The sequence below is a fragment of the Patagioenas fasciata genome, chromosome 38 (genome assembly GCF_037038585.1).
Source record: "Patagioenas fasciata isolate bPatFas1 chromosome 38, bPatFas1.hap1, whole genome shotgun sequence".
In the NCBI taxonomy this organism is placed as follows: domain Eukaryota; kingdom Metazoa; phylum Chordata; class Aves; order Columbiformes; family Columbidae; genus Patagioenas; species Patagioenas fasciata.
This window is the reverse complement of record NC_092557.1, coordinates 1,827,825-1,847,816: the sequence shown is the minus strand read 5'-3', so window position 1 is coordinate 1,847,816 and position 19,992 is coordinate 1,827,825. Positions and strand designations below refer to the sequence as shown.

At 62.3% G+C, this 19,992-nt stretch overlaps 2 protein-coding genes across 5 annotated transcripts in view; both read right to left on the bottom strand.

Annotated features, from left to right (window-relative positions):
- Nucleotides 1–12,845, bottom strand: part of RABGGTA (Rab geranylgeranyltransferase subunit alpha) — a 40,371-nt gene extending 27,526 nt beyond the window's left edge. The window contains exons 1-23 of one of the 2 annotated variants that reach the window (XM_071801382.1): nucleotides 12,715–12,845; nucleotides 11,796–11,964; nucleotides 11,175–11,386; nucleotides 10,437–10,599; nucleotides 9,272–9,363; nucleotides 8,934–8,990; nucleotides 8,644–8,790; nucleotides 8,271–8,440; nucleotides 8,001–8,145; nucleotides 6,570–6,659; nucleotides 5,822–5,923; nucleotides 5,572–5,696; nucleotides 5,072–5,223; nucleotides 4,504–4,701; nucleotides 4,026–4,109; nucleotides 3,860–3,942; nucleotides 3,662–3,754; nucleotides 3,076–3,172; nucleotides 2,949–3,000; nucleotides 2,776–2,864; nucleotides 2,481–2,569; nucleotides 2,273–2,398; nucleotides 1,964–2,077 (exon numbers count right to left, since the gene is read on the bottom strand). In XM_071801382.1, the coding sequence (XP_071657483.1) occupies nucleotides 1,964–2,077; nucleotides 2,273–2,398; nucleotides 2,481–2,569; nucleotides 2,776–2,864; nucleotides 2,949–3,000; nucleotides 3,076–3,172; nucleotides 3,662–3,754; nucleotides 3,860–3,942; nucleotides 4,026–4,109; nucleotides 4,504–4,701; nucleotides 5,072–5,223; nucleotides 5,572–5,696; nucleotides 5,822–5,923; nucleotides 6,570–6,659; nucleotides 8,001–8,145; nucleotides 8,271–8,440; nucleotides 8,644–8,790; nucleotides 8,934–8,990; nucleotides 9,272–9,363; nucleotides 10,437–10,599; nucleotides 11,175–11,386; nucleotides 11,796–11,964; nucleotides 12,715–12,798 (2,733 nt within the window). In that variant the 5' untranslated portion in view covers nucleotides 12,799–12,845. Of the gene's footprint in view, nucleotides 1–1,963; nucleotides 2,078–2,272; nucleotides 2,399–2,480; nucleotides 2,570–2,775; nucleotides 2,865–2,948; nucleotides 3,001–3,075; nucleotides 3,173–3,661; nucleotides 3,755–3,859; nucleotides 3,943–4,025; nucleotides 4,110–4,503; nucleotides 4,702–5,071; nucleotides 5,224–5,571; nucleotides 5,697–5,821; nucleotides 5,924–6,569; nucleotides 6,660–8,000; nucleotides 8,146–8,270; nucleotides 8,441–8,643; nucleotides 8,791–8,933; nucleotides 8,991–9,271; nucleotides 9,364–10,436; nucleotides 10,600–11,174; nucleotides 11,387–11,795; nucleotides 11,991–12,714 lie in introns of both variants that reach the window. The other variant, XM_071801383.1, reaches the window with a different exon arrangement.
- Nucleotides 12,846–12,901: 56 nt separating this feature from the next.
- Nucleotides 12,902–19,906, bottom strand: NDRG2 (NDRG family member 2). 3 transcript variants are annotated; one of them, XM_065859336.2, is made up of 17 exons: nucleotides 19,794–19,906; nucleotides 19,251–19,283; nucleotides 18,738–18,846; nucleotides 18,334–18,454; nucleotides 17,629–17,691; nucleotides 17,496–17,556; nucleotides 17,138–17,224; nucleotides 16,986–17,042; nucleotides 16,805–16,899; nucleotides 16,494–16,538; nucleotides 16,321–16,372; nucleotides 16,185–16,232; nucleotides 16,059–16,094; nucleotides 15,937–15,988; nucleotides 15,299–15,337; nucleotides 13,979–14,817; nucleotides 12,902–13,003 (listed from the first exon to the last, which is right to left on the bottom strand). In XM_065859336.2, exons 2-16 carry the CDS (start codon nucleotides 19,278–19,280, stop codon nucleotides 14,660–14,662), a joined length of 1,053 nt encoding a protein of 350 aa, XP_065715408.2. In that variant the 5' UTR covers nucleotides 19,281–19,283; nucleotides 19,794–19,906; the 3' UTR covers nucleotides 12,902–13,003; nucleotides 13,979–14,659. The 3 variants fall into 3 exon arrangements, with proteins under 3 accessions (XP_065715408.2, XP_071657485.1, XP_065715409.2); XM_071801384.1 differs by having other exon boundaries at nucleotides 18,738–18,843; nucleotides 19,794–19,877; XM_065859337.2 differs by lacking the exon at nucleotides 15,299–15,337 and having other exon boundaries at nucleotides 19,794–19,905.
- Between the last annotated feature and the right edge of the window lie 86 nt (nucleotides 19,907–19,992).

Genomic DNA, 19,992 nt, shown 5'->3' with positions numbered 1-19,992 from the left:
CCCTCCTGAACTCCTGGGTGGGTCCCCGCCTGAACTCTTGGGTCCCCTCCTGAACTCTTGGGTCCCCCCCTGAACTCTTGGGTCCCCTCAGAACTCCTGGGTTCCCTCCTGAACTCTTGGGTCCCTCTTGAACTCTTGGGTCCCCTCCTGAACTCCTGGGTGGGTCCCCCCCTGAACTCCTGGCTCCTGCCTTGAACTCTTGGGTCCCCTTCTAAGCTCTTGGGTCCCCCCTGAACTCTTGGGTCCCCTCCTGAACTCCTGAGTCCCCTCAGAACTCCTGTGTTCCCACCTGAACTCCCGGGTCCTTTGGGGCACTGCTGGGTCCCCTCCTGAACTCTTGGGTCCCTCCGGAACTCTTGGGTCCTTTGGGGCACTCCTGGGTCCCCTCCTGAACTCCTGGCTGGGTCCCCTCCTGAACTCCTGGCTGGGTCCCCTCCTGAACTCTTGGGTCCTTTGGGGCACTCCTGGGTCCCCTCCTGAACTCCTGGGTCCCCTCCTGAACTCCTGGGTGGGTCCCCTCCTGAACTCCTGGGTGGGTCCCTGCCTGACGTCTTGGGTCCCCCCCTGAACTCCTGGCTCCCGTCTTGAACTCTTGGGTCCCCCCTAAACTCTTGGGTCCCCTCCTGAACTCCTGGGTCCCCTCAGAACTCCTGGGTGGGTCCCCCCCTGAACTCCTGGGTGGATCCCCCCCTCAACTCCTGGGCCCCGCCATGAACTCTTGGGTCCCTCCTGAACTCTTGGGTCCCCTCAGAACTCCTGGGTCCCGCCCTGAACTCCTGGGTGGATCCCCTCCTGAACTCCTGGTTCCTTTGGGGCACTGCTGGGTCCCTCCTGAACTCCTGGTCCCCCTCCTGAGCTCTTCGGTCCCCCCTGAGCTCTTGGGGGCCCCCCTGAACTCCTGGGTCCCCTCTTGAACTCCTGGGTTACTCCCTGAACTCCTGGGTCCTTTGGGGCACTGCTGGGTCCCTCCTGAACTGCTGGGTCCCTCTTGAACACTTGGGTCCCCTCCTGAACTCCTGGGTACCCCCCCTGAACTCCTGGGTCCTTTGGGGCACTGCTGGGTCCCCCCCCAACTCCTGGGTGGGTCCCCCCCAACTCCTGGGTGCGTCCCCCCCTGAACTCCTGGGTGGGTCCCTCCTGAACTCCTGGGTCCCTCCTGAACTCTTGGGTCCTTTGGGGCACTCCTGGGTTCCCCCAGGAACTCCTGGGTCCTTTGGGGCACTCCTGGTCCTCCTCCTGAACTCTTTCGTCCCCCCCTGAACTCCTGGGTCCCCTCTTGAACTGCTGGGTCCCTCCTGAACTACTGGGTTACCCCCTGAACTCCTGGGTCCCCTCCTGAATTCTTTGGTCCCCTCCTGAACTCTTGGGTCCCTCCTGAACTCTTCGGTGCTTTGGGGCACTGCTGGGTCCCCCCTGAACTCTTGAGTCCCCTTCTAAGCTCTCGGGTCCCGCCCTGAACTCCTGGGTCCCCTCCTGAACTCCTGGGTCCCTCCTGAACTCTGGATCCTTTGGGGCACTCCTAGGTCCCCCCCTGAACTCCTGGGTCCCCTCCTGAACTCCTGAGTGGGTCCCCCCCCAAACTCTTGGGTCCCCTCCTCATCTCTTGGGTCCCCTCCTCAACTCCTGGGTGGGTCCCGCCCTGAACTGCTGGGTGGGTCCCCTCCTGAACTCTTGGGTCCCTTGCGGCACTCCTGGGTCCCCCACTGAACGCCTGGGTCCTTTGGGGCACTCCTGGGTCCCTCCTGAACTCATTGGTCCCCTCCTGAACTGCTGGGTGGGTCCCCTCCTCATCTCTTGGGTCCCCGTCCTCATCTCTTGGGTCCCCCCCCATCTCTTGGCTTTGGGGCACTCTTGGGTCCCCTGCTGTACTTCTGGGTCCCTCCTGAACTCCTGGGTCCTTTGGGGCACTCCTGGGTCCCTCCTGAACTCCTGGGCCCCCCCGGACGCCTGGGTCCCCACTCACCCTAAGCCTCCTGAGCGCCCCCATGGTTTTGGGGATCCGTCGCAGTCGGTTGCCGCTCAGATCCAGCTCCGCCACCGGCCCCGCCCACTCCAGCAGAGGAAGCGACGTCAGCGCCTGGGGGCGGGGACACAGCGTGGGGGGCGGGGCCTCGAGGTGGCCAAGCCCCCCAAACTCCAACCCCTCCCACCCCCTGCAATACCCCCCCAGCACTCCTGGGTCCCCCCAGTATTCTTGGGTCTCCTATCTGAGTCCCTCCCGAACTCCTGGGTCCCCACAAACCCCCTTCTCCCCCAAGCCCTGCCCCATTACCTTCCTGGGGAGGCGGAGCTCACAGGCCCCACCCCCCTGTCCGAGCTCCGCCTCCAACAGCCCCAGCGCCACCTCCGCGCGCGACCGCAGGTCATTGATGAATCCCCCGCGCAGTGGATCTGCCTCCTGGGGACGGGCCCGAGTCAGGACACGCCCCTTCACAAACCCCACCCCCTTCAGAAACCCCACCCCGATAGGCCACACCCACCTGCAGCTCCCGCAGCATCGATTGGATCTCGGGGCCGTTTCCCGGCGCATCCAGCGCCCCCAAGAGAAGAGACAGGGTCAGCAGGCAACCTGGGGGACCCAGGAGTTCAGGAAGGACCCAGGAGTGCCCCGAGGGACCCAGGAGTTCAGGAAGGACCCAGGAGTGCCCCGAGGGACCCAGGAGTTCAGGAAGGACCCAGGAGTGTCCCGAGGGAGCCAGGAGTTCAGGAAGAACCCAGGAGTGCCCCGAGAGACCCAGGAGTTCGGGAAGGACCCAGGCGTGCCCCAGGTCTCACCCCGGCTCTGTGGCTCCAGCTCCAGCAGCTCCCGGCAGGTTCCAACCACCTCCTGGAGCAGCTCTGGGTCGGCCACGCCCACTTCCGGCCTGCGGGGGGAGGAGCAGAATTTAGTAGGGGGCGGGGTTTGGGTTAAAGGAGGCGGAGCTTAAAGGAAGAAGCACATGACTTGCCAGAAGAGATCCCGCGACGCAATTGGCTCCCGCCACCACACCTCACTTTCACCTATTAAGGAAAAGGGGGTGGGGCTAGAAAGAGGCGGGGCTTAAAGGCACAGGAGGAGTAGGCGGGGCTTCTCACCTGGGCGGAGCTTCAGCTGCCGGGGGGTGGGGTCTGAAGCCCACGTGACCAGGATGTGGGAAGGGGGCGAAGCCGGAAAGGGGGGCAGGTCAAAGAGCTGGGGGCGTGTCAAGGAACCCAGGAGTTCGGGAGGAACCCAGGAGTGCCCCAAGGGACCCAGGAGTGCCGCAAGGCACCCAGGAGTTCAGTGGGGGACCCAGGAGTGCCACAAGGGACCCAGGTGTTCAGTGGGGGACCCAGGAGTGCCCCAAGGGACCCAGGAGTTCAGGGGGAACCCAGGAGTGCCCCAAGGGACCCAGGAGTTCGGGGGCACCAAGGAGTTCAAAGGGGACCCAGGAGTGCCCCAAGGGACCCAGGAGTTCAGGGGGGACCCAGGAGTGCCCCAAGGAATCCAGGAGTTCAGGGGGGACCCAGGAGTGCCCCAAGGGACCCAAGAGTTCAGGGAGGACCCAGGAGTGCTCCAAGGGACCCAGGAAGTTCAGGAAGGACCCAGGAGTACCCCAAGGGACCCAGGAGTTCAAGGGGGACCCAGGAGTCCCTCAAGGGACCCAGGAGTTCGGGGGGACCCAGGTGTCTGGGAGGATACCCAGGTGTGGCTGGGGCGTGGCCGCCCCTCCCCCGATCGCCACGCCCCTTCTTGGACAGAACCGTCCAGTGTCACCGTCAGCCCCTCCTCCACCTGCGGGGAAACAAGACGTGAGGGACCCAGGAGTGCCCCAAGGCACCCAGGTGTCCGGCAGGGGACCCAGGAGTTCAGGGAGGGACCCAGGCGTCCGGGACTCACCCAGAGGGGTCGCGAGAAGGTCACGGCCACGGTCGCGTCCTCCAGGTTCACGTGGACCCAGATGATCCTTGGGGGGGTGGGGCCTGTTGGGAGAGGGACCCAGGCGTCCAGGAGAGGACCCAGGAGTTCGGGAGGGACCCAGGCGTGCGGGGGGACCCAGGCGTACCCCGCGAGAGCAGGCAGCGCAGGTAGACCCAGGCGCTCTGGTCGTTGGGGTCGGTGAAAACGGCGTTTTGTACCAATTCCAGCTCTGCGGAGAAAAGGGGACCCAGGCATCCGGGAGGGACCCAGGAGTGCCCCAAAATAGGGGACCCGGGCATCTGGGAGAGGCCCAGGAGTGCCCCAAAATAGGGGACCCAGGTGTCCGGGAGGGACCCAGGAGTTCAAGGGGTCCTAGGAGTTTGGGGAAGGGAACCCAGAAGTTCGGGAGAGGGACCTAGGCATGCGGGAGGGACCCAGGAGTGCCCCAAAATAGGGGACCCTGGCGTCCGTGAGGGACCCGGGCATCCGGGAGGGACCCAGGAGTGCCCCAAAATAGGGGACCCAGGCGTCTGGGAGGACACAAGACCCCCTAAAATCCCCTTAAAAATCCCCTGAAAAAGGGACCCAGGCGTCCGGGAGGGACCCAGGCGTCCGGGACTCACCTTGCCGCAGGCGCTCAGGGGGGATGGTCCCTCCCCCTCCCTGGCCAGGGGACCCAGGCGTCCGGCGCAGGACGCGCAGCCGATGGTTCCAGGCCGAGAAGTTGGAGAAGTCGCGGCCCAGTAAGGTCCCAGTAAATCCCAGTTCGACCTCGGGGTCGGGATCGGCCTCCAGCGCCCAGCGGTGCTCCCAGGCGTGGACTGGGGCACCAGTATAAACCAGTATGGACCGGTGGCCCCCCAGAGGCTCCTTTCCCCATCCCAATAACCCCCGGTATAAACCAGTAAGATTTGTCAGCCCCAAATCCATTCCCAGTATAAACCAGTTAGAGGTGGTGAGACCTGGAGGCTCCTTTGTATCACTCCAGTAACCCCCAGTATAAACCAGTATAACCCTCATTGACCCCCATTGATTCCCATTGATCCCCACTGACTCCCATTGATCCCCACTGACTCCCATTGATCCCCATTGACCCCCACTGATTCCCATTGACCCCCACCGATTCCCTCAGTGTCTCCCAGTTCCCTCCCCGTACAAACCAGTATAAACCAGTATAACCAGCGCACTCACAGTTCCTGGGGTCGCTGTCCAGCATCCCGGTGCTGATCGCCAGTGGTTTCGTGTCCGTCTGTCCCTGGACCCACCCCCGGTGCTGCCAGCACCCGTAGGACTTGGGGCTGCGGGACAGACACGCGGACACGAACCGCAGCTCCTCCTCCTGCCTGCCCAGTGCAAACCAGTATGAACCAGTACGGGCTAATACACACAACTATAAACCAGTGACCCCAAACCCCTCCCAGTAACATCCCAGTCCCTCCCATTCACCCCCAGTGGCTCCCAGTTCCCTCCCAGTATCCTCCAGTTCCTCCCAGGGACCCCAAACCCCAGCCCAATAACATCCCAGTAACATCCCACTCCCTCCCAGTTCATCCCAGTTCCCTTAAATCTCCTCCCAGTCCCTCCCATTGACCCCCACTGATGCCCATTAACTCCCATTCACCCCCAATAACCCCCATTGAACCCCATTGACCCCCATTGCCTCCCATTGACCCCCAGTCCCTCATTCTCACCAGTGGTGCCCCAGTGTCCCCAGCAGGCGGCGCCGCAGGCTCCAGGCTGTTCCCATCTCCGGATTGGCCGCCAGGATGGACCCCGTGACCTCCAGCAAATCAGCATCCAGCTCCCCCCGTGACCTCTGACGGGGGCAAGGGCAGAGGTCACCATGGTCACCGGGGTCACGCACACAGGTTGGGAACTGGGATATATTGAGGGGTCACTGGGATGAACTGGGCTCAGGGTCAGGTCAGAGGTCAAGGCCACCTTGTCCCGCAGGGCAGCCATGTTGTCCAGGAAGAGGCGGAGCTTTTGCTGGCGCTTCAGCAAATGGGAGGCGTCCGGGGGGCGGACCTTGAGCCGGCCGTGCTGCAAGGGATTGTGGGACGTGGGAATGGGGGACTGGGATGAACTGGGATGAACTGGGAGGGCTCTGCGGGGCACTGGGAGGGTTATTGGGACAAACTGGGATGAACTAAGGGGGACTGGGAGGGATCTATGGGGCACTGGGAAGGACTGGGAGGGCTATTGGGGCAAACTGTGAGGGACTGGGATGGGTTTGGTATCACTGAGACTCACTGAGAGTTACTGGGAGGGAATTTGGGGTGACTGGGATGAACTGGGATGGGTCTATGGGGCACTGGGAGGGTTATTGGGGCAAAGTGGGAGAGACTGGGATGTTACTGGAATGGGTTTGGTATCACTGGGAGCCACTGGGAGTTACTGGGAGGGGACTTGGGGTCACTGGGATGAACTGGGATGGGTCTATGGGGCACTGGGATGTTACTGGGAGCCACTGGGAGTTACTGGGAGGGGATTTGGGGTCACTGGGATGAGCTGGGATGGGTCTATGGGGCACTGGGATGTTTCTGGGGTGATAATGGGAGCCTCTGGGACTCACTGGGAGTTACTGGGAGGGGGGTTGGGGTCACTGGGATGAACTGGGAGGGATCTATGGGGCACTGGGAGGGTTATTGGGGCAAAGTGGGAGTTACTGGGATGTCACTGGGGTGACCTGGGCCCGTGCGGTGCATTGTGGTCCTTCCTCACCATGGTAACGGCGCCTGGTCCGGGAGGCAGGAGGGGGGCGCGGCGAATCCGGAACCTGCGGGAGAGAAACCGTGAATGAGCGGAACCCCGGGGGGGACCCAGGAGTGCGGGAGGGACCCAAGAGTGCGGGAGGGACCCAAGAGTGCGGGAGGGATCCCCGCACTCCCCCAAAAAAACCCGCGATAAACGGAGAACGAACCGGAACGGGCGGCTGCGGGAGGCTCCTCAGCGAACAAACATGGCGGCGCCTCGGTATAGCCCACAATGCACCGCGGGGTCCCCCATATCCCTTGCCGCGGTGCATTGTGGGATATACCGAGGCGCTGCCGCTCCCGCCCCCCTTCCCTTTCCTCCGCGATGCATTCTGGGATATAAAGAGGCGCCGTCCGCCCCGCAGCCGCCCGCGGTGCATTGTGGGATATAACGAGGCGCCGTTTTAAGGGATTTTGAGCCTTTTTGGGGGCTTTTGAGGACTTTTTTGAGTTTTGGGGGGATAATGATGATTTGGGGAGATTTCTCGAGGACGCTTTGAGGATTTTGAGGTGTTTAAGGGGGAATATGAGGTATGAGGCATTGGGGGGATACTGAGGGTTTTATTGGGGATTTTGAGACATTGGAGATATTTTGAGGGTTTTATTGAGGCTTTTGAGACATTGTGGGGATTTTGAGCGTTTTATTGTGGATTTTGAGGAGCCTTGGGTGTTTTGGGGGGGAATTAGGGGGTAATTGGTGGGGCAGGGACGCCCCGACCCTCCCAAGATGGCGCCCGTCGCCATAGAGACGCCGCCCCTCCCAAGATGGCGGCCGCGACGCGCACCAATGTCCCGAAGCTGGCAGTTGCCGTGGAGCCGAGCGCCGCCCCTCCCAGTATGGCGCCCGTAACCATGGAGACGCGCGCCGCCCCTCCCAATATGGCGCCCGTAACCATGGAGACGCGCGCCGCCCTCCCAATATGGCGCCCGTAACCATGGAGACGCGCGCCGACCCTCCCAGTATGGCGCACGTAACCATGGAGACGCGTACTGGCAGGGGAAGATCCAGCCAATCAGGGCGCGTTTATTCTGGCACCGGGGGCGTGTCTGGCAGAGGGGGCGGCGCTGAGAGCGCCAGGCGGGGCGGGGCCAGCGAGCGGGGAGGCGGGCGCTTCCCATTGACCAATAGAGAGAGAGGAGACGAGACCCGCACACCCGGGAAGGAGAACGTCTGCACCAGTAAACACCAGTTTGAAACAACTTAAACCAGTGACCCCGGAGCCACCCAGTTTATCCCAGTATAACCCAGACCCCCCATAACCCCACCCAGTCCCCCCCAGTATAAACCAGTAACGCCCCAGTATAAAACAATGCCCACAACCCCCCTCCCAGTTCCCTCCCATTGATCCCCAGTCCCCCCTTACCTGTCCCTGGTGCAGGTGCTGGTGCAGGGTCAGGTGGGGGTTGGGCACCGACAGCCCCTCCCCCACCCCAACCCCCCACTCCGGCGCCGCGTTGTAAACGGTGACCACGGCCACGGCCCCGCCCCCCACGGCCACGCCCAGTGCCCTGAGGGGACAAAGAGGTCACATGATGGGGGGGAGGGCCCTCCTGAACTCCTGGGTCCACTCCCGAATGCCTGGGTCCCTTGGGGAACTCCTGGGTCCCTCCCAAACACCTGGGTCCCCACTCACAGCGGGACACGCTCCGGGGGGCTCAGGCTGAACAGGACCCGCCCACTCAGCGCCTGCCCGGGATTGGCTCCTGGCCTCAGGGGGTGGAGCCCGTCGCTGGTCCCGCCTCCGCCCGAGGCTCCGCCCAGTTCCGGTCCCCGCCGACGGCTCCGCCCCGCCCGGGGCCGGACCTGGGAGACATAAAAACCCATTAATTCCCCCCAAATTCCCTTGTTTTGCCCCAAATCCCTCTAATTATCCCCAAAATCCCCTTAAAATGCCCTAAAACCCTCCTTAGAATGCCCCAAAATCACCTTAAACTGCCCCAAACATCCCCATTCCAACTTTAACCACCCCCCGATGCCCCGCCCCCCTCGAGCCCCGCCCCTCTTACCCTATTGGCCAGCGCCGCACGCAGCCTCTCCAAGAAGTCCAGCAGGTGGGCGTGGCGCCGCCGAGGCTCCGCCCACCCGGGCGCCAGCGCCGCCGCGCGGCTCAGCCCGTCCAGCGCCTCCCCGAAGCGCTCCTGGTATTGGAGGAGCTGCCAGAGAGCGCTGATTGGCTGCGGTGCTCAGCGGGCGCCTCGCCATTGGCCGCTGCGCCTGCCACTCCGCGCCGCGCCCGCCACAAAACGGCGGCGGCCACGCCCCCCGCCCCGCCCCTGCCGGCTCCCCATTGGCTCACGGTGGCGCGGTTGAGGTGCAGGTCGGGGTTGTTGGCGGCTTTGGGGTCCACCCGTTCCTGGTTGGGGGGGAAACACGACTCAGCCACGCCCCCTAGCAACACCACGCCCCCTGGCAACCCCTCAGCAATCCCATAGGCCCGCAGTGCTCACGTGGCCACACCCCTAGCAGCCCCCGCCTATCTTAAGGACCCCCGTGGCCACGCCCTCTAGCAACCACCCCCCCATAGCAACCACCCAGGCCTGATCCGACCCTGTAGGCCTGAAGGCCACAAAACCTCATTTTTTTCCCCCAAAACCCCGTTTTTTCCCCCAAAACGCCCCCCAGCCCCACACTTACAGCCTGTGCGTAGGCCCCCAAGGCCCGTTGGGCATCCTGGGGGTTCTGCCCCCCACCGAAAAACAGCGACACGTACGCGTTGCCCAGCACGTCTGTGGGGGGAAAAGAGGGGTCAGAATCCCCCTAAAAACAAACATTAAACTCCCAAATCCACCCAAACCTCCCCCTTGGACCCCAAACTCCTCCCCCAGTGTCCCCAGATGCCATGAAACCCCCAAACCCCACATTAAACCCCCAAAATATTCCCCTCCAAACCATCAAATCCGCCCTTGGACCCCAAAATTAAAGCCCCAAATCCTCCACGAAACCCCCAAATCTCCCCCCATTAAACCTTCACATTTCTCCCCAAATCCCCCCCCATTTAACCCCCAAAATTCTTCCCCAAACCCCCCGTGAAAACCCCAAATTTCCACCCAAATCCCCTCTAATTAAACCCCCAAATTTCTCCCAAAATTCCCCCCCACTAAACGCCCAAAATTCCCCCCAAATCTCCCAAAACTCCCCCAACTTTCTCCCCAAAGTTCCCCTGTTAAACCCCCAAATTTCTCCCCAAATTTCCCCCCATTAAATCCCCACATTTCCCTCCCAAATCCCCCATGTAGCCCCCAAATTCCTTCCAAAATTTCCCCGCAAAACCCCCATTAAACCCCCAAATTTCCCCTTAAATCTCCCCCCCAAATTTCCCCATGAAAGCCTCGAATGTCTCCTCAAATTCCCCCCACATTTCCCCCCATTAAACCCCCAAATTTCCCCGCCAAAACCCCCATTATTAACCCTCCGAATTTCTCCCCAAATCCCCTGATTAAACCCCCAAATTTTCCCCATTAAACCCTCAAATTTCTCCTCAAATTCCCCCCCATTAAACCCGCAAAATTCCCCCCCAAATCCCCCATTAAACCTGCAACTTTTCCCCTATTAAACCCCCAAATTCCCCCTAAAATGTCCCCCCCAAAACCCCCAAATTTTACCCAAAAATCCCCCAGGAAACCCTCAAATTTCCCCCCATTATAACCCCCCAAATCCCCCATTAAACCTCCAACTTTCCCCCCAAACTCCCCCCATTAAACCCCCAAAGTTCACCCCCAAAACCCCCATTAAACCTCCGAACTTCTCCCCAAATCCCCCCAGATTAAACCCCCAAATCCCCGCACAAACCCCCCCGTACACCAGTTGTTCCCGTCCGCGGGGTCGCAGCGCACGGCGGCCTCGGCCTGCTGGCGGCTCTCGCGCAGGGCGGCCATGATGTCCCCATCGCTGTCCCCTCCCCGCGCGGCCCCCCCGGCCCGCAGCGCCATGGACAGCAGCCGATGCGCCTCCGCGTCCTCGCCCTGCACACGGTTGGGGACATTTCGGGATGTTTGGGGACATTTCGGGACGTTTCGGGACATGTAACGTGGTGGAGATGCCACACTCAAGATGGCCGCCAGGCTCCTCAATTAACCCCTTAATTAACCCCCAAACTCCCTCAATAAACTCCACATCCCCAGATCCCTTCAATTAGCCCAAAAATGCCCTTAATTAACCCCAAAACCCCTTTAATGAACCCCCAAATCTCCTTAATTGTCGCCATGGCAACCAAGCCACACTCAAGATGGCGGCCAGGCCCCGGTCTCCATGGCAACCAGGCCACACTCAAGATAGCGACCAGGCCAGGTCTCCATGGCAACCAGGCCACACTCAAGATGGCGGCCAGGTTCGGTCTCCATGGCAACCAGGCCACACTCAAGATGGCGGCCAGGCCCAGTCTCCATGGTAACCAGGTCACACTCAAGATGGCGGCCAGGACCCAAATGCCCTCAAATAAACCCTTAATTAACACCCAAGGCCCCAAAATCACCCAATAACGCCCCAAAATCTCCCAAATCAACCCAAACCCCCCCAAAATGCCCCGTATTGGTCTCACATGCTGCAGGGCTCCACGGAAGCAGAGCAGCGCCCCCTGCAGGTCCCCGCGCTGCCAGCGCAGCTCCCCCAGTCGCGTCCAGGCCCGGCTCAGAGCCGGGTTCAGCTTCAGGGCCCGGCCCAGGGCCTGCTCAGCACGGGGGAGCCCCTGGGGGGTCACCCCCAGCGCCTGCGCCCGCAGCAGCAGCGCCCGGGCCCGCCATGGAGGGGACACTGCGGGACAGTGGACACAATCAACATGGCGGCTGGGCCTGGTGTCCATGGTGACCAGGCCACACTCAACATGGCGGCTGGGCCTGGTGTCCATGGTGACCAGGCCACACTCAACATGGCGGCTGGGCCTGGTGCCCATGGTGACCAGGCCACACTCAACATGGCGGCTGGGCCTGGTGCCCATGGCAACCACGCCACACTCAATATGGCAGCCAGGCTGCACTCATCTTGAGTGTGGCTGTGTTGCCATGGAGACCAGGCCCAGCCACCATCTTGAGTGTGGCAAGTGAAGACCCTGCCCCCATATTGGATGTGGTCGTGTTGCCATGGAGACAGCGTGGCCGCCATGTTGAGTGTGTCCCGGTCGCCATGGAGACAGCACGGCCGCCATGTTGAGTGTGGGCGTTACCTGTCACCTGGTCCATGAGCCGCAGCGTGGCCTCCATTTGCCGGGCCAGTGCCTCGGGGTCAGCAGGGTCACCCGCGGGGCCACCAAGGTCACCGTCGGGGTCGCCGTCGGGGTCGCGGGGCTTCTTGGGAAGGTTGTCGCGGAAACGGTGAAGTTCGGTCACCAGCTCCTGCAGGTGGACCCAGGAGTGCCCCACTGAGGGCAGGAGGGACCCAGGCATGCACCAGGGGACCCAGGAGTACCCAAAGGGACCCAGGAGTGCCCCAAGGGACCCGGGAGGCCCCCAGGCATTAAGAAAGGACCCAGGAGTACCCCAGGGGACCCAGGAATGCCCCAATAAGTTCAGGAAGCACCCAGGCATTTGGGAGGGACCCAGGAGTTCCCCAAGGGACCCAGGAGGCACCCAGACATTTGGGACGGAACCCAGGAGTGCCCCAATGAGTTCAGGAGGCACCCAGCTATTTGGGAAGGACCCAGGAGGTCAGGAAGGGGACCCAGGAGTGCCCCAAGTGGACCCAGGAGATCGGGAAGGAGACCCAGGAGATCGGGAAGGGGACCCAGGAGATCGGGAAGGGGACCCAGGAGATCGGGAAGGGGACCCAGGAGATCGGGAAGGGGACCCAGGAGTGCCCCAAGGAGTTCAGGAAGGACCCGGGCGTGCCCCAAGGGATCCAGGAGATCGGGAAGGGGACCCAGGAGTGCCCCAAGGGACCCAGGCGATCGGGAAGGGGACCCAGGAGTGCCCCAAGGGACCCAGGAGATCGGGAAGGGGACCCAAGAGTGCCCCAAGCGACCCAGGAGTTCGGGAAGGGGACCCAGGAGTGCCCCAAGGGACCCAGGCGTCCAGAGAATAGCCGCTCAAAATGGACCCAGGAGTCCGGGACCCCCCCGAAAAGGGACCCAGGCGTTCAGGCCTCACCTCCAGCCTCTTCAGCGCCTCCTCGTCCTCATCCCCGTCACCGTTTTCCCCTTCGGCCGCCGCCGCCGCCTCGGGAGCCGCCATTAGCGCGCCAAGCCCCGCCCCTTCCGCCCTACGCCCCGCCCCTTTCCCGGCCTTAAAACCCCGCGCATTCCGCAGAAAACAGGCAGAACAACCCAAGAGAGGATAAATTAAACAGAATAGGTTTGATGAACGGGTTTAAATGGTGGAGTTGAAACAAATGAGGTTTTCAAGGGCTTTGCGGCGCCGGTACCCCGTTTGGCTCCACCTGAGGGGGGAAGGAAGCGGCGTCAGGAGGCGGAAACAGCCGAACCCCCCCAACCGGGACCCCCGAACTGTCCCGGGGCGCTCCGATTGGCCCCGGAAACCCCCGAACCGTCCCGGGACGCTCCGATTGGCCCCGGAAACCCCCGAACCGTCCCGGGGCGCTCCGATTGGCTCCGGAAAGCCCCGAACCCTCCCGGGACGCTCCGATTGGCCCCGGAAACCCCCGAACCCTCCCGGGACGCTCCGATTGGCCCCGGAAACCCCCGAACCGTCCCGGGACGCTCCGATTGGCCCCGGAAGCCCCCGAACCCTCCCGGGACGCTCCGATTGGCCCCGGAAACCCCCGAACCCTCCCGGGACGCTCCGATTGGCCCCGGAAACCCCCGAACCCTCCCGGGACCCTCCGATTGGCCCCGGAAACCCCCGAACCCTCCCGGGACGCTCCGATTGGCCCCGGAAACCCCCGAACCGTCCCGGGACGCTCCGATTGGCCCCGGAAACCCCCGAACCCTCCCGGGACGCTCCGATTGGCCCCGGAAACCCCCGAACCCTCCCGGGACGCTCCGATTGGCCCCGGAAACCCCCGAACCCTCCCGGGACGCTCCGATTGGCCCCCGAAACCCCCGAACCCTCCCGGGACGCTCCGATTGCCCCCGGAAACCCCCGAACCTTCCCGGGACCCTCCGTTTGGCCCCGGAAACCACCGAACCCTCCCGGGACCCTCCGATTGGCCCCGGAAACCCCCGAACCCCCCTCGGAATCCCCCGATGGCGCCTGTAGGACCCCCCAAAATCCGAGGCGAGGGTCGGAACCGCTTTGTCCCCCGCCCCGGGTGAAGAAGGAGCCGCTTGCTGCTCTACGACGCCGCTAAAACCCCGGGCCCGCCCTCGGCTGGCGGCGGCGGGGGGAACGCGGGTCGATATCGCGATAGAAACCGCGATGCGCGCCGATAAGCCGCCCCCCCCACCCCCGTTACCGCCACGATGCGATCGCTGCGGCTCCCGCGCGGCGATTGAGGCGCGGCCTCTCGCGCTCCCATTGGCTGCCGCGCCCCCCCGGGGGCGTGGCCGCGCTCTCATTGGCCGCCGCCCTCAACGCTCCCCGTTGCCGCCGCGCGCTCACGCCCCCCGCGCTCCCCATTGGCCGCTGCGCCCCTCTCAGCGAATGAGTGGTCGCTCCGCCCCCACTTCGGCGTGCTCGGCCAATCAGTGATCGCCCCACTTCCCACGCCCCGTTTAGTGAATGAGTTGGATGAATGAAAGGCTTTAATAGCGGGGTTAATGGGGGGGGGGGGTTGGAGGTCAGGGGGCTATGGGGAGGTCTGGGGGGGTCCCAAAATTTGGGGGGGTGTGTTGGGATTTTGCGGGATTTAAGGGGGTTTAGTTGGGGGTCTAATGGTGGGGGGGATTTGGGGGAGGTTTTGGGGGGGAAGGGGATTTTGGGGGGTTTAAGGGGGGCCGAAATATTAGGGGGGTGCCATTGTGCGGGTTGGGGGTGGTGGTGTGAATTTTGGGGCAGTTTTGGGAGGTTTGGGGGCAGTTCCAAGGTATTTTGTGGCAATTGGGAACCCAGGAGTTTGGGGGGGACCCAGGAGTTCGGGTGAGGGACCCAGGGGATTTTGGGGAGGTTTTGGGGCTGTTCCGTGGGGTTTCCGGGTTCAGGGAGGAGGGGGCGTGTCCCTGGCCCCGCCCCCCACGCTGCCACGTGACAGGGTTCGGCTCCGCCCCCGCTCGCCGTCCCCGCCCCCGCTGGAACTGACGCTACAGAGGGAGGCGGTTCTGGAGCGGGACAGGCGCGTCATGGTGGACGTGGCCACTGCCAATCAGGACACACCAATCGGGACCCGCCAAGCAGGACACGCCCCCTCCGTGGACACGCCCCTTGAGGCTCCCCAATGGCTCCCAGTGACCCCCCCAGTTCATCCCAGTTCCCCCCAGTCCTTCCCATTGATTCCCGGTGACCCCCCATTGACCCCCAGTACCCCCCATTGACCCCCATTGGTCCCTCCCATTGACCCCCATTGATCTGCATTGACCCCCACTGACCCCCCCAGTCCCTCCCATTGACCCCCATTGACCCCCATTGATTCCCATTGACCCCCATTGATCCGCATTGACCCCCACTGACCCCCCAGTCCCTCCCATTGACCCCCCCCAGTCCCTCCCATTGACCCCCGTTGACCCCAGTGTGTTAATGGCATCACACGTGACGTCACTCGGGGGTGGGTTGTGATGTCACGGGGGTGGGTGGGGCCGGTGGCACCATGTGACCTCAGCGATGACATCATCGCTCCTACCTGACCCCCGGCTCCACCCGCGCTGCAGCACCCGGGGGACTGAGCGGTGCACCCAATTAACACTAATTAGCCCCGTTAACTACTAATTAACACTTATTAACCCCATTAATTGACCCTAATTACCCCTCATTGTCCCCATTTAACCCCCAAATTAACCCCAATTGACCCACTAATTGACCCCCTAATTAACCCTATTTAACTGCTATTAACCCCTGACTCCTCATTTACCCCAAATTTACCCCTAATTATCCCCTAATTGACACCCTAAGTAGCCCCTAATTGACCTCACGTAACCCCCAACTGACCCTACTTGACCTCTAACCAGCCATTAATTGACCACTATTAATCCTTAGTTAACCCCAAACTGACCCCCTCATTAACACCTAATTAACCCCAGGGGCACTAATTGCCACCTCATACCCTTGATTACCCTCCCAGTGCTATTAATTATTTCATTAATTACACATTAATTAACCTCCCCAGCTCTGTCCCCCAGTGGGGTTAATTAACCTTAAAATACCCCCCTAAGGGCCTTAATTACCATTGTAGGGTCTTAATTACCCCCTATGGGATCTGAACTCCCCCCTGGGGGGTCATTAATGGGTTAATTAGTGCATGAATTAGCGCTAATTACTCACTGTATCCCATCCCCTGCACGAAGTACTTGAAGGCCTCGGTCAGCTTGGCCGGCTGGGGTCAAAGGTCAAGGTCAAGGTCTTGGCCACCCTGACCTTTGACCCTTGACCTCTCCCCTCCTCACCTGGGTGATCTGGGGCTGCCCCCCTCCATCCGCCATCTGTGGGAGGTCAAAGGTCAGGGGGTGGGGCCAGAGGTCACAGGGTGGGTGTCAAAGGTCACAGGGTGGGGGTCAAAGGTCAGGGGTCACCTTGAGGAAGGAGGTCTGGGTGGGGTCCAGCTTGGCGTTGCACTCAACCTGCATGGGGCGGAGTCATGCCAGGTCACGTGACATCGTGTGGGGTCATGTGACCTCGGGGGGTGGGGGGGGTCAAAGGTCAGCTCACCGCAGCGTCCTCGTGTGGGGACCCATCACCGACGACCAATAGGACAGGACAGCTGGGGGCGGGGCCAGAGTGATCATAGAGACCAATGGGAAACCAGAGAGACCCATGGGGACCCATAGAGGGGTCACTGGTTTGAACTGGGAGGGACTGGTCAGGGGTCAAAGGTCACTCACCGCAGGCTCCCGGCCCCACTTCGCTCCAGGCCCAGGTCACCGCGGCTGGAAAGGGACCAGTATGGACCAGTATGGACCACAACCCCAGTGACTTCCATTGACCCTCGTTCCCCCCATTGACTCCCACTGATCCCCATTGAGCCCCATTCATCCCCATTGAGCCCCATTCATCCCCCATTCCCCATTGACTCCCATTGATCCCCATTCCCCCCCATTGACCCCCATTCATCCCCATTGACCCCCTCAGTGTCTCCCAGTCCCTCCCAGTGACTCCCCAGCCCAAACCAGTACAAACGAGCCCAAACCAGTACCTGTTGTACATGGCCCAGAGCAGCCCCGTGTTGGGCGCCCCCTCCAGTCTCTCCCGCAGCTGCCGCACGGGGGGCGGGGCCAGCGCCAGCTCCGCCTACAAACCAGTACAGACCAGTACAAACCAGTGACCCCCCACTGACCCCCATTGATCCCCCCCAGTTCACCCCAGTGACCCCTGACCTGGCTGAACAGGTGACCCAGGATCAGCTCATTGGTCGACGCTGTCAGGCCCATGAGCTGTGGGGGAGGGATCGGTGAGACCCATAGAGCCCCACAGGGACCCACAGGAGCCTCTGGGTGCCCCCTGGCCCCGCCCCTCAAGCCCCGCCCACCTTGTGCGCTGCCCAATCCATCCAACCAGGGGCCTTGGGGTCCAGGTTGACGAGAACGAGACCCTCGACCTGCAGGGGGCGCTGGAGCTGTGGGGAGAGACCCATAGAGACCAACGGGGACCCACAGAGACCAACGGGGACCCACAGAGACCCATAGAGACCAATGGGGACCCATAGAGACCAATGGGGACCCATAGAGACCGACGGGGACCCACAGAGACCGACGGGGACCCACAGAGACCGACGGGGACCAATGGGGACCAATTGGGATCCATAGAGACCAACGGGGACCCACAGAGACCCATGGGGACCAATGGGGACCCACAGAGACCCCAGGCCCCGCCCCCACGTGACTCACCGCGAATTTGGCCAATATGAAGGCTCCGGCCCCTACGCCGATCCCAATGATGGTGGCCACGCTATGGGGCAGTGGAGGGGTTAGGGGTCACGGGGTCATGTGACAGCCCCCCTATCCCAGCCCCCCAACTCACTTGAGGCGCTCCAGGACCAATGGGACCAGCTCGGCCAGTTGGTCCAATGAGGGGTATTGGTACCTGTGGGGCGGAGACAAGGGGTCAGTGGGGGCAATGGGGTCAACTGGGGGTCAATGGGGCAATGGGGTCAACTAGGGGGTCAATGGGGCAATGGGGTCAACTAGGGGGTCAATGGGGCAATGGGTGAACAGGGGTCAATGGGGGTCAATGGGGCAATGGGTGAACAGGGGCCAATGGGGGTCAACAAGGTCAATGGGGGTCAACAAGGTCAATGGGTGAACTGGGATCAACTGGGGGTCAATGGGAGTCAACGGGGCCAACTGGGGGTCAATGGAGTCAACTGGGGGGTCAACGGAGTCAATGGGTGAACTGGGATCAACTGGGGGTCAATGGGAGTCAACGGGGCCAACTGGGGGTCAATGGAGTCAACTGGGGGGTCAACGGAGTCAATGGGTGAACTGGGATCAACTGGGGGTCAATGGGAGTCAACGGGGCCAACTGGGGGTCAATGGAGTCAACTGGGGGGTCAACGGAGTCAGTGGGTGAACTGGGATCAACTGGGGGTCAATGGGAGTCAACGGGGCCAACTGGGGGTCAACTGGGGGTCAACTGGGCCAACTGGGGGCCAACGGAGTCAACGGGTGAACTGGGATCAAATGGGGGTCAATGGGGGAGTCAAGGGGGGGGTCAAAGGTCACGTACCCAGGCGGGTAGGGCGGGGCTCCATCCTCCATGCCGGGTGGGTCCACGTGGACCAATAGGAAGTTGCGGACGATCTCCTGCATCTCCTCGTGGGCGAATAGCGGCGCGAAGCATGTCTGGTCTACGGAGGGACCCAGGCGTCCGGGGGGACCCAGGAGTACCCCCAAGAAGGGGACCCAGGCGTCCGGGAGGACACAAAACCCACTAAAATGCCCTTAAAAACCCCACTAAAAGGGACCCAGGAGTTCGGGAGGGACCCAGGAGTTTGGGAGGGACCCAGGAGTGCCCCAAAATAGGGGACCCAGGCATCCGGGAGGACCCAAAATCCTCTAAAAACCCCATGAAAAAGGGACCCAGGCATCCGGGGAAGGGACCCAGGCGTCCGGGAGTGGGTGGGGACTCACGGGTGTGGCCGACATCCGGGAAGGTGAGGAGGGCGGGGCGGGAGGGGCGGGGCGACCCCGACCACGTGACCCGCAGGGCCCCATGGGGCGTGTCCAGCAGCACCCCCTGCTGGGGGGGAGGGAGGCACAGGTTTTACCCAAAATACACCATTTTCACCCCAAAACGTCAGCATTTTGACCCATTAAGAATTCCAACCCCAAATTTAATAACTTTCACCCCCAAAAAGACACCCAGCCGCCCCAAATTTAACTATTTTCGCCCCGATTTCCCCATTTCTGCCCCCAAAATTGAACCTTTTTTTCCTCCCAAATTCACAACTTCTACCCCAAAATTGGCACCTGTTGCTTGAAAATTAATGCGATTTACACCAAATTTAACGATTTTTAGTCCAAAAATCAGCCCCTTCTCCTCAGATTTCACCCAGTTCCCCCCAATTCCCCCCGAAATCCCCCCACATCCCCCAATTTTCCCCAAACTCCCCCAATTTTCCCCAAACTCCCCCAATTGCTCACCTCGGGGGGAGGGGCCTCAAGCGGTTCCATGACCTTTAGGAGTGGGGGGCGGGGTCAAAGGTCACCCCGAACCCCACCCCCCCATCCCCCCAACAAACCCCAGGAGGGACCCAGGAGTTCTGTGGGGACCCAGGAGTTCAGGAGGGGACCCAGGAGTGCCCCAAGGGACCCAGGAGTTCGGGAGGGGACCCAGGAGTGCCCCAAGGGACCCAGGAGTGCCCCAAGGGACCCAGGAGTTTGGGAGGGGACCCAGGAGTTCGGGAGGGGACCCAGGAGTTCGGGAGGGGACCCAGGAGTGCCCCAAGGAACCCAGGAGTTTGGGAGGGACTCAGGAGTGCCCCAAGGAACCCAGGAGTTCGGGAGGGGACCCAGGAGTTTGGAGGGGACCCAGGAGTGCCCCAAGGAACCCAGGAGTTCGGGAGGGGACCCAGGAGTTTGGAGGGGACCCAGGAGTTTGGAGGGGACCCAGGAGTGCCCCATGGAACCCAGGAGCTTGGGAGGGACCCAGGAGTGCCCCAAGGGACTCAGGAGTTCAGGACCCACCTGCCACCTTCACTTGTCTTTGCCGAAAACAGCCCCTCCCCCCCCCCGGCCCCTCCCCCAGCCCCTCCCCCCCCCACCCCTTTAAGGGGGGACCCAGGCGTTCGGGGGGGGGACCCAGGCGTTCAGGGAGGGAACCCAGGCGTCCGGCCGGACGCCTGGGTCCCCTCCCGAACGCCTGGGTCCCCCTTTCGCAAGGGCT